The sequence below is a fragment of the Rhea americana genome, unplaced genomic scaffold (genome assembly GCF_003343005.1).
Source record: "Rhea americana isolate MKP2758 unplaced genomic scaffold, rheAme1 scaffold_122, whole genome shotgun sequence".
NCBI lineage: Eukaryota > Metazoa > Chordata > Aves > Rheiformes > Rheidae > Rhea > Rhea americana.
Genome location: NW_028185284.1, coordinates 2,426,179 through 2,437,742, shown reverse-complemented (window position 1 = coordinate 2,437,742; position 11,564 = coordinate 2,426,179). Strand labels below are relative to the sequence as shown.

At 50.9% G+C, this 11,564-nt stretch overlaps 1 protein-coding gene across 5 annotated transcripts in view; it reads right to left on the bottom strand.

The window, feature by feature from the left end:
- HPSE2 (heparanase 2 (inactive)) overlaps positions 1-11,564 on the bottom strand; it is a 128,680-nt gene that overhangs the window by 115,343 nt on the left and 1,773 nt on the right. For 3 of the 5 annotated variants that reach the window (XM_085325754.1, XM_085325755.1, XM_085325756.1), the window contains exons 1-3: positions 10,477-10,905; positions 9,981-10,325; positions 9,305-9,462 (exon numbers count right to left, since the gene is read on the bottom strand). In XM_085325754.1, coding sequence (XP_085181880.1) covers positions 9,305-9,462; positions 9,981-10,325; positions 10,477-10,736 — 763 coding nt within the window. In that variant the 5' untranslated portion in view covers positions 10,737-10,905. Of the gene's footprint in view, positions 1-9,304; positions 9,463-9,980; positions 10,326-10,476; positions 10,906-11,564 lie in introns of those variants that run through there. The other 2 variants (XM_085325759.1, XM_085325758.1) reach the window with 2 other exon arrangements.

The following is an 11,564-nucleotide window of genomic DNA, read 5'->3' as shown; positions in this document are numbered from 1 at the left end:
GGAAGGCGCCGCCCGGGCCGCCGCTGTCCCGGCCCTCCGGGGACTGAATGGCTCAGCCGCCCTGCTGTCTGCGGACGGCCGCCGTGGAGCACAGAGACGTCCTGAGGRGAGCGGCTGCCCCCACGCCGGGCCCGCAGCACGCGGGGAAAGCGAGGTTCGCCCTTCCTGCTCCCGCACGTACGCTGCTGCCCGTCGCCAGGGGCGGCTGAAATTCCAGCCTCCTGCAGGAGCCCTTCCTTCATCCAGCTGGGCAACTGCAGAAGAAGGCGAGGTCTGGGGAGCTCAGGATGGCCATTTACAWTTTTTGTTTGATTGTTTTTCTGAGTGTCTGTGCATTCTTCTGCTCTATTTCACAGTCTGTATGTCTCCAAAGCTTCAACACATGCCACCTAAGAAGGTCACTGAATCTACCAGTGGAAATTTTTAAGAATAAGTCAGCAAAACACCCATCAGGAATGACACAAGTGCAGTAATCCCATCTCAGCGCAAGAGCAGCGGAGTAGCTGAGCTCCAGCGGTCCCTCTCTGTGACTCCTTTGCATCAAGCACTTGCGTTAACCATTTCCCACCACACCTGTACCAGGCCCCAGAGCTCCCAAGCTGTGAAACGTTGCTCCCCTTTGGGATGCAAGCCCCTTGCAGGCAGCACAGAGCCAGCTCGCAGCTGTCTGCAGTGGACAGTTTCTCTGATCTGCAGAGTGAGCTTCTGCCCCCAGGAATTCATGCAGGATCAGCATGGCTGGCGTGCAAGTTGCCTTACAGGACTTGCCCGAGTCGAGAAGCAACCACAGGTTATCACAGATACTCCACTGGTGGGGATGGCGGAAAACAGGAGGAGCAGGGGAAGGCTCCAGGTTTATGCAGACAGGGCAGAGAGTTATRGTCAAAGAGATGTGTGATAAAAGGATGAAGAACAACACCTCTTCCTGGTGTGCGCGAGAGCAAGCACTGCCCACAGACACTGCCACACCAGGGAAGCCTACAGTCACCARTGCCATGCCAACAGAACAAGCTAAGGTCAAAAATCCTCTTCATAGGACTCTTTGTTTGGGCTTTAAGAGGAAATTTAAAAGGAAAAAGAAAAACTCCTACATTTTGTTAACAAGAAAACAATATTCTTAACATGGAAAAATTAAAAAATGGGAATATTGGAAAGTGACATTACTGCAGAGATTAAATAGATGCAGAAATTAAAAAGTAAAACTCTTATGAATTGCAAGTTGTCAAGCTTATAAAATGCCAAGTTTTTAAATCAACATATTTAAAAATGCTTTAAAATCAGATTTTTCTGCAGAAATTACTATAAAATGACCAGTGACTGTGAAATTGGAAACACAACTGTTTTAATTAGAAAGCCTAGAGATTTCTCAAGCCAGAAGCTGCATCCTCATCATGTCTGCCTTCAATAGACAATTCTTTGACAGATTTGTCTCATTCCCTTCTTTTTGCTAGCAAAGCTCCCTGACAATAATTTCCATAAGCTATTTACCATTGTGCAAAAAAATCATTTTTGTTTATTTTGTATGTAACAATTCTGTTTGATGCTCCTTATTTCTTGTGCCATGAAAACAAGGAAATAATCATTCCCAAATTGTCTTCTCTGTGTCACTGAGTACATAACATTTATCATATCCTCAGTCAATTTTTCCAAGCTGGAAAAAAAAATCTCTACAGCTGAAAGTTGTGACTTTGATCACCTCTATCACCTTATTATATATATCTATATTCTATGCATTAACATGTGGTCACTCTATAGCATGTGTAGTCATATAAGAATGCTCTCTATGGATTTTTCTGATCCTTTCCTAATATTTCGTAACACTGGATTCATTTTTTTTTACTGCCCCACATGTTTTCAGAGAGCAATTCATATTAAATTCAAAACATTTTTCCTGAATAGCAACAGCTAATTTAGAGTCCATAGTTGTATATGTAAAGTTACATATGTTTCCCCCATGCATGGATCAGTTCTAATTCTTAAAAAGAAGATGCAGGTCTGTAGCATAGAAATAAGTGTGGAACATGCAAAAATATGTATTTTTAAGAGAAATTAGGATGCCTGCTAGAAACAATCAAACATACAGCCATAGAAATCTTTGTCACAGCTGTACATCAGCAAATAGCTAACAAATCAGGATCTAATAGTTTGATTGCACCATTTCCTGTAGTTATACAACAATTTTCATGCATGAGTTCAGCAAAACTGTTAGAAATTAACAAAAAAATGGTGATAAGAAAGAAGAAATCTATGGAAGTACTTCCTGCATAGATAACTCCTCCCTTACCTTGTGTAAAGTGATTTCTATGGCTTTTTTCCACTTCTCAGGAAACAACTAAGTACAGGGGCTCCTCACACAGAAATCCCTGCCACCCAGGGCAGGTTGCACTGCTCTCACTGCAGTCACGGTCTCTGGGAACTGGAGAGCAGACAGCTGCCTCAGCGCTCACGCCAAGATGCAGAGCTTTCCTATGAGCAGCCCCAGCTCTGGCAAATCCCRGAATGCCAAAGGACATTGGAGGATCTACAAGTCTTTGAGACCGAGTTCCTGCAATGTCTGAAATGCTGCAACCCTCCCAAAGGAGCCTTGTTTTAAGTGCTCAAACATCCATAAGGTCATAAGCCTAAGACATCTAGACACAAAAAGGACAGGACTGCCAACAGAAGCATTTGCTTCGCTGAGACCACAGGAAGGTTCCCATACAATGTTACTTTTCCCAGGTGCAATCTCATGCGCAGGATGCACCATGAAAGCAGGTGAAAAGATGACTCTTTCCTCTGCAAGCTCTGAAGGGACGGAAGCCTAAACCTTCAAGGGACACTTAGAACAGTCATAAAGGCAGATAAAATGATGTTCTGGATGACCAGAAACAGAAGATGATTTCTTGGATAAAGGAGAGTTTGCTTGATTATTTTCACATATACAACAAGCTGGTGCAATTCATTCAGATACATCTGCTGCACACTAAGGGCCAAATTTCATGAGCTGGCTGGGCCACAGGGACAGTCCCAGCCACATGGCAATAGCCCTCCCTTGTTCTGGTATCCTCAAACCCCATGATGAGCTGATCCTGCTCACTGAGTTAACAGAAAACCAGTCATCTTTTCTCCTGAATTAGTTGTCTGCTGCCTTAGCAGCAACCAGCTCACGAGGATCAGAAAGGTGCCAGAGTCAACACAAGGGAATTAGCAGAAGGACACAGGCTGGAGCAAAAGGGAGGCATAAGAATCAATCCTTTTAGTGGCAGAGAGCCAAGAGATGAGTTTCACCAACTTCACAATGCAGTTTTGTAGAAGCTTAATCTGAAGTCCAAGGCTGCTGCAGTCCTGCCTTTTGCTGTATGCTTTACCTTCCTAGYACTCTCATCTGTGCCTCTGCGATCACACACTTAATTGGTTCAGGCAGCTGAACTAGCTGAACTGCAATCACAGTTAGTGCAATCACAGTTAGTTTTGGGGCATTTCAGTTCCCTGAACTGACTCACCACAAATTCAAGTTTGAGACATAGAAGCAGGCAGGAACATGCCCCAAAGGACCAAAGGGCGGGAGCAGCAGCCCTGGCCCCTGTAGGACCACACACATCCATATCAGTGTCCAGTCATTCACAGGCTCTCATCCTGAGACCACGGGGGTACACAGAAGTTCACTTGGTAAAGGAAGGAGTATCTGTAATGACCCCAAATGAAAGAGGTAGAAAATGTCACTTTTATGCTGAAAGCAAACTATAAAGGAAACCTCAGGWCATCTGGAAGCTTGCTGTCTTCATTTCCACTCAATATCTAAGACCCTCACAACTGTTCTAAAAGCCCAGCATCCTAGGAGCAGTCTATGTGACACAGACTTAGCACGAAAGTGACATTTCTATTTGCTACACTAATCTCAAGCTTCAGACACAATGCCAAGTATTCAAAGATGTCCRATGGAATAGACCTGTGGAGCCAGGCTCTGGCTTCCCAAGTGGAAAGGCCACCCCAAAAAATCTATTAGCCAGGGCTAGGATTACACTGGATAGCATGAAGTTTCCCACATGATGGGACAGAATCTCCTGGCTAKTATGGAAGGCAGAAGGAACGTGGCTTTTCCAAGATTTTTGTAGTAATTGGCCACTTTTCCAGATGCCCAGTATCCTCTCCAAAAAAGGAAATAAAATACTGGAAGTGCTGGAAGTAACTTACCAGCAATTAATAGTGGTTTTTTTTTTTTTTTTTTTTTTTTTTTGAAATGTGCTGTCCATATGCACAGTCATGCTGGGAGGACTTACACGCTCCAAGCACTTTAGCTCAGAGACTTTTCCTGTGTACTACCTACAGCAGGCCTGTGTGCTCCCTCTCCTCTCTCCTTCCCATGATATACACAGGGCAATGTTGGCTGTGTGTGGTAAATGTCCTTTGGTCTCTTCTCAGCTACAGAGTCCCAATGGGCTATACAAACCCCAGGGGGCAGGCTGGAGAAGCTGCAGTGGCCATGCACTTGGGCCAATGCAATGTGAAGAGCTCCAGTTGCAAGCATCTTCCCTTTTTCCCTTGAGTTTTCCTCCATGTACACATATGCACAGGGGAAAACCAGAGAAATGTCTATGTCACAACAGTTTATCTAAAGCTGGTCTCCATGCATTCGAGGTGAAAAGTCCAGGACTTCCCTGCAGATGAGGAGACTCAAGACTAGCCCACAAAACTCATGTTAGTGCACTAGCAGAGAGCTTTCAAAATGGGATCTAAGGCTTCAAAGAGGTGCTATATTTCTACATTACACCTAACCCTCAGKCACTAAGCTCCAGGGCAACGTGCAAGTCAAATTTTAGCAAACCCATTTGTAGGAGGTTCTGTATTTAAGCTAGAGCTGCTGGCAGTCTGAGTAAATGGGTAGCCTTACATACTTATTCCAAAAAGGAGTTGCTCAAGATTTTATCCCTGGAGACCTTTTTTATTTTTACTGTCCCATTCCTCAGAACCAGCTGGCCCTTGTCAAGGACCATATGAGGCAGCTGAAAGAACAACCACAGTGGAATATTTGGTACATGATCCAGTAACAAAAAGAGAAGCAGGTCTACTACACAGACTAAGTATGAGACTTTGCATCTTGGTACTTGCCCAGGGATCAGACATGTGCCTATAGCAGGAGAGAAATACATCTCGAGATAACAAATCACTGCTCTCAACACAAAAGATGAAGCAAAACAAACTCAGCAAGGCATATGGAGAGAAACACTACTGAAGGGAGATAAAAGACCCTCTAGCTAAAAAAAGATACATTTCTGGATCATTAAATGTCAAAAAGYTTTTGGTAAAGCCTCGCCTCCTGGTACCACATATCTTGATATATGGTAACCTAGTTTTCTTTTTTATTTTTCTTGTATCTTTCTTTTTCTTTTTTCCTTAAACAGACTTCAGGCAGGCCAAAGCCCTATACAGGTAGGGGAGACTCAAGGACTAACTGTGCAAAGCATGGGCTGTGTGGGACGGCAGTGACCCAGTGTACACTATACACAGGGGTATAGTATAACAGATTATTTATATGACAATAATATTTAGCTAAGCTCACAGGATATAGACATAGAAGACAATACCTCATGTAGATATTGTCTATTCTTCTACCATCAGTAGGGCTGCACACCTAAACCATTTATGATAGGCAATCACTTTTACAAGTTACGCTGTCATGTATGGACAAATTTTCCAGCAGGTGATGAAATTCCCATTCCAGGCTTACATGCAGCACTCAAACAAGTTGCCACTTGCACTCTCTTCATAGGCTGCCACCACAGATTCTTCATGTTATTACCTTAGCTGCCCAAAGCAAACTGGTCTGGACTGCTGTGGGGCTGTTCAGAGTTGTAAAGGAAAGATGCTGTACACATCTGGTATTATGCAATTAATGCTTCTAGGAAAAGTTGGTACAAGAAAAGAATGACCCTGAAGCCTAAAAAAAAATCACTTTATTACAGGAAAATGGAGTGTTTCAGATACAAGTCAAAAACCCATGCTCTCTCAGAAAATGAACTTTTGATGGTAAAATATGCTGTTGAAGTGCTAAGTTGCCACTGCTGAACTGTTACCGGTTACAGAGCTGACTCTAGTCACTTCATAGCCCATTCAAATGCCTGACTGACAAGAGGAGATGAGACCCAGGATTATGGGGCACCACAGCAAAACTCTGCTAAGGGGCAGGTCTGTCATGCCAGAGTCTGAGCACTTTTCCAAAGGAAGCTGTCGGCTTGAACACTGCAGACCTAAGGGGGTGAGATAGGTTCCCACTCTGCACTGGCCTCTGTGTCCAAGGAAGGCTGCTGGGACACCTTAAAAGGACAGCATTTAAGATGAGAGTCTTTCTCTTGTAAGCTCAATGCTTACAGGGATGTCAAAACTGAGTCTTGGGGTTCCCTGGGGCAGTACCAATCCCTAMAGCCACCACACAAAGCTCTGAAGAGGTCAAATCAAGACAGCGGAGTACTAGAGACCATCAAAATGGTACAAAAGACTGTCAAAGGTGAGGAATTCTTGATCTGGAGGGCAGCAGGGAGGAACAGGGGAGTTTATAGCATAAAGATCCCTGTGCAGATTCATTCAAAGCTTCAGCAAGCATGATCACATCACACAACATCCATGAAGGATGCAGCAAAGCAGTTGTGTTGCTGCTGGCTGCCTGAATGCCTCAGACAACCACCTTCAGGCTGTCTGTGAGCTTGTGGAGGACTACAGCTACCTGTGAACATCACTCACAGAAGTTATCAATAACTGCAATACTCTAAGCAGTTTTATTGACATGCTCCTCATCTCTCCTTAGTGCTGCACCCTACTGAACTGTTGCAGTGTAAGATGTGTGCTTCCCTCTCTGTTTATGTTCAGGCCACATGGGAACATGAGGCACATGAACACCCGTGGGATCTGCAAAGCAAAAAKAGGCACTGGATTCAAGGGCCTGGAATCTGGGTGAGCCCATAGCACAAATGTGCAAAAAGGCAAAAACCCAAAGATGAGAAATGCTGAGCTGGCACTAATCATGCCTCTAAAAACACATAGATGAAGTCTCAAACTTACACATTCAAAGATTTCTCTTCAATTGCTATTTTTTAAAAACTAAACAAGCTCTCCTGACTTCTTCCTCATACCTATCCCGCTGAAGCTTAGAGAATAAATTTCAGAAAACAGACACTGGCCATACAAGAGCACGTGCACAAGGAAAACAAAAACACCCCAGATAGCTTGGGGGGGGAATAGAAGGATGTTTGCTGGCTTCCCCCATTTTTGGACACTGATTGCTGTCTTTTCCCTGTGCTATCTGTTCAGATTGCACGTTCCTCAGAGCAAGGGCATCTGGTTCATACCCTGATCCCAACTGCCCCAGGCAACCAGCAGATGAAGGAGTAAAAACCAGACCTGTGCTCTGAAGGAGAACATGGCTGCTAAGATTGAGCACAGCGGGGCAGAGTTGCAGTGGCATCAGGATTTCATTTTGGAGAACTGGATTCCTCTAGTGAAGTACTCAGTACAGCTTCAGCAAAAAAAAAAAAAAAAAAAAAAAAAGATGAGAGCTACTAGCAATTCTGGCCATGGACTTTGTACACAGACATTAAGAACAAATAAAAAACTTTGCTTCCAGGCAGGAAATCCCTTTTTCCACACCTTTCTGATTTAGACTGATGTTTGATACACGCCACATGTGTCCCCTCCCTCTCTCACCCACATTTGTAATAGTTCTGTTCCATATTTAAGTGATGAAAAGTTAAGACCTGTGGTTACAACTTCTATGAGAAGCTTCATTTTGAAGGGCTGCTACATTTCAACTTTATTGCCATGAGGAAAACTGGAGAACAGAAAAATGAAAGAAAAAAAAAAGCCCCAAAGCCTTCACTCCTTCCCTAACCTGAAAACTGTCATGAAGACATTTAGTAAGTGTAAGTTCTCTCCTGCAAGTTATTGAAATATTGACTTTTTGGATGAAGAAGGAAAATTTATTCCCACAAATGGTTTGTACGAACCACATATACACATATACAATTTTATGCAATACACCTATTTGAGGTAGGCTGCCGCATGTTTGGTCGGCATTTGCTCCTGAAGCTCATCTCAGTATGCAGAGCTTAAAACAAATTCTTTGCCTGAGATTTGTTACGAGGAGAAGAAAAATAAGTAATTACATCGAGATCGCTTCAGCTAGGACACCAAGTGAAACAAAGAGTGTGAAAACTTACCCATCTACCTGCTTTGGGGAAAACAGGACATTCATCTCGACCAGATCAGATATTATGTGGGGGAACAGCAGGAGTGAGCCGTCAGAAAACTGGCAAATGCATCTGCTTTTTCCATTCACTACTGTGCTGTTAACTAGATCTCTGCAAAACTTCCTCTTGTTCACAGACCTACCCACTAGGATCTGTCTGGCATTAACTGGCTTTCAAAATTACTTATGGAAATACCTTCAGCTATTTTTTTAAAGTCTTTGAGTACGAAAAAGTTTTCCTTTAAAAAAAACAAGCAAGACGGAAAATTACTGATTTTCTGCACGCATGCTTCGTATTCCACTTTCTAAAATAAATACCGCAGGACAGAGAAGTGGCCCTGATATTTTTTACGAAGTTTCTTTGTGTGAATTAAGGGCTACAAAAGGTGAAAAACCTTTCCCGCAGTTGCAGAACCGCTGGGGAGGAGGGGACAACCGCGGAGAAGAAGGGAGCAGCAGAAAGCTGACAGCAAAGCGGTGTCGGCGGCGAATTTCGGAAACACCTACGGCGGCAGAGCGGTGCGGGGAGGAAGCGCACCCGAGCGCCGCGGCGGGGCGGCCCCGGGCCAGGCACCGAGCGGCCCCGCCGCGGCCAAGCCGGCCGGGGGCGCGGAGCCGCCGGGGGCTGGGCTGGAGGCAGAAACGCCGCCCGGCTCCCTGGGCGATGCAGGCTCCCCCCAGCACCGGTGCCGAGCCGAGGGCACCGGGCAAGCGCGGGGCTCTGTGCGCATCCCGCTTCTGCGGGCTGCGGAGCCCGGTCCCCGCCGGGCGCGGAGCGAAGTCCCCTCCGCCGGGCGCGGGGTCGGAGCCTGGGGGAAGCGGAGGACGCGGCAGAGCGGGGGCCAGCGCAGCCCCGCTCGCCGGGGCGGACTGTTGTTGCCCAGGGCCGCCTTACGCAAAAGCCGCGCCGAGACACCGCGGGCGCGGGGGGGATCCGCGGAGCGCGCCCGGCACCGAGCGGGCCGGGGCAGCGGAGCGCGATGGGGGGGTGGGAAACGGAGGCTCCCCAGCGCCTCCCCCGTGCCAGCATCGCCCGGCCCGGGGAGGGGGACGGGGCTCGCGGCGCGGCCCCGGCGCGGCGCTCACCGTCTTCGTAGTTCTTGAGGTAGTAGTCGGGGCCGGGCCCGCCGCGGGTCTTGGCCGGGTTCTTCACGTTGTGGAACTGCAGAAAGTCCGTCCTCTTGCCCGCGAAGCGCAGGAAGGCGGGAGCCAGGCCCCGCGCCAGGGTCACCAGCCGCCGGGAGCTGCGGGGAGCGGAGAGCGCGGCTGAGGGGCCGCCGGGCCGCGGCTGCCCCGGCGGGGGCGCGCAGGCCCGCGGGGAGGGCGCAGCGCGGGGCCCGGGCGGGTCCCCCCCGCGGCGGCCCCACCCGGCGCGGCGCGGAGGGCGGGCGGGCACCGGCACCGCCGCGCGGAGCGGAGCGGCCCGGGAGCGGCGGCCGCGCTGCCCGCTGGCGCCGGCGGCCAGGCTGCCCCGAGGCCGGCGGCACCCGGCTCCCCCCGGGACCCCCCGGACAAGTGCAGCGGCGTCGCGGAGGCAGAGGCGCTCCGCCGCCGTGCGCGCCCGCGCAGCTCGGCCCCGCCGGGCAGGACCTTCCGCGGGCCGAGGAGAGGGGAAGGGAGGGGAGGGGAGCAGGGAGCCCAGCTCCGCGCCGTCCGCGCCTTCCTCCTTCCTTGCCCCGCTCGTTCCCCTGGAGTCGGAGGCGGCAGCCAAAGGGACCTCGGAGCGGGTGTGCGGACACGCCGCTCTGCCTCCCCGACTTACCCGGCAGGGAGAGGGCTCTGGCCGTCCCAGCGCCTCCAGGCCGCGGCAGCTCGGCACCGCCGGTGGAGCCCAGCGCAGCTGCAGCCCCGCTCTGCCCCCCGCGCCGGGGCTGGAAGTCCGGGGAGCGGAGGGCTCTGAAGACCTGGCCAGCGCCCCGCTCGGCGCCCGTCAGGACCTGGGGAAGGCTCGGCTCGGCTCGGCTCGGCAGGCGGCCCCGTTCCTGCTGCTGGGGTTTTCCCTGTGCTGCCTCGGCCCCACGTTGTGCTTTTCGCAGAGAAGCGGTTGTTGGAGCGAGGGGAGCACGACATTTTTGCAGTCATAACTGATAAGTGTCTGAAATGCTTTCTCCATTGCAAACATGTGCATCTTAATGGAAACCATGGCCTCGCTCCCTCCGCCACAGCAAGCGCCGCCAGCAGCGCGGAGCCCGGCCGGGCCGGGTCTGCCCGGGCGCCCCGCGGGCGGCGTGGGGAGGTGCCGGGGGCTCCTGCCTTACCTTAAGAAATCGAGCCAGCCATCATGAATGATGGAGGGATCCAGCTGCAGGGAGAGGAAATTCTCACTGATTATCCTGACAGGGCTCTTGGTGTTGACATCAAGGAGAATGAGAGTTCTTCCCTTCACACCTGGAGGTTTCTCCACCGGCAGCGCTCTCCTGTCCCCGGCCTGGGAGGGCAGCGAGAAGGTGGCCATGAGAGCCAGCCCAGGTGCCATCAGGGCTAAGAGCCCGGGGGGGCAGCAGCTGGGACAAGGCATGCCGGAGAGCAGGAAACCCCTAATTAACTCGCTGTCTGCAGGGGCTCGCTGGTAGCTAATTGTCCTTATCTAAAGTGTGGGGCGCTCTGCCTTTTTTTGCAATGTTTTGGTGCTGGTGGAGGGGAACTCACGCCCCTGACCAGCCTTTCTCGCAGCCGATGCCAAGACTCCTTGCAGCCAGCACCGCCCCTTTAAGAGATGCAGGCTCCAGACATTTTTAACTTTTTGAAGGTAAGGGGAGGCTCCTGGTTTAACCCCCTCGGCTCGGGGCCGCGAGCCCGTCTAGAGCTCCGCCAGCATCGAGCTTTCGCTTTGCTCTTGCTCCGCCGCGGACAAACGTCCAGTTTCGGCGGCGGGAAAGCCTAGCTGGAGCCGGGACACCGAAGAGGCTCGGATCACACCGGACCGGAGACCGGGACCGGTGTGCGGTGCCCGGCGGCAGCTCCTGCGCCAGCATCGCAGCTCCAATTCGTCTGCGGCGGCGGAGACGGCCGAGGTGGTAAGGCAGCGGGGTGATGCCGCTCCGSGCCCGGGAAGGGGGTTTAATCACCCACGAAAAAGTCAAACCGCGGGCGAGGAGTCCGGTCGCCTGCGCGGAGTGGGGCCGCACCGTCTCGCCGCACCGGCGTGGGCTCGGCCAGAGGCGAGCGGGACCCGCAGTACGTGCTGTGGGGTGCCGGGGGGGGCGGTGCCGGGGCAGCGCCCGCCGCGGCAGCGGGGCGAGACGCCCAGAGCCGAGCGCCGGCCCCGCTCCGGACGGGGAGCGGCCGCCGGGAGCCCGATCCCCGGCGCCGCCCGCCTCGCCCGGCGCGGCGCGGCGGGAGCGGG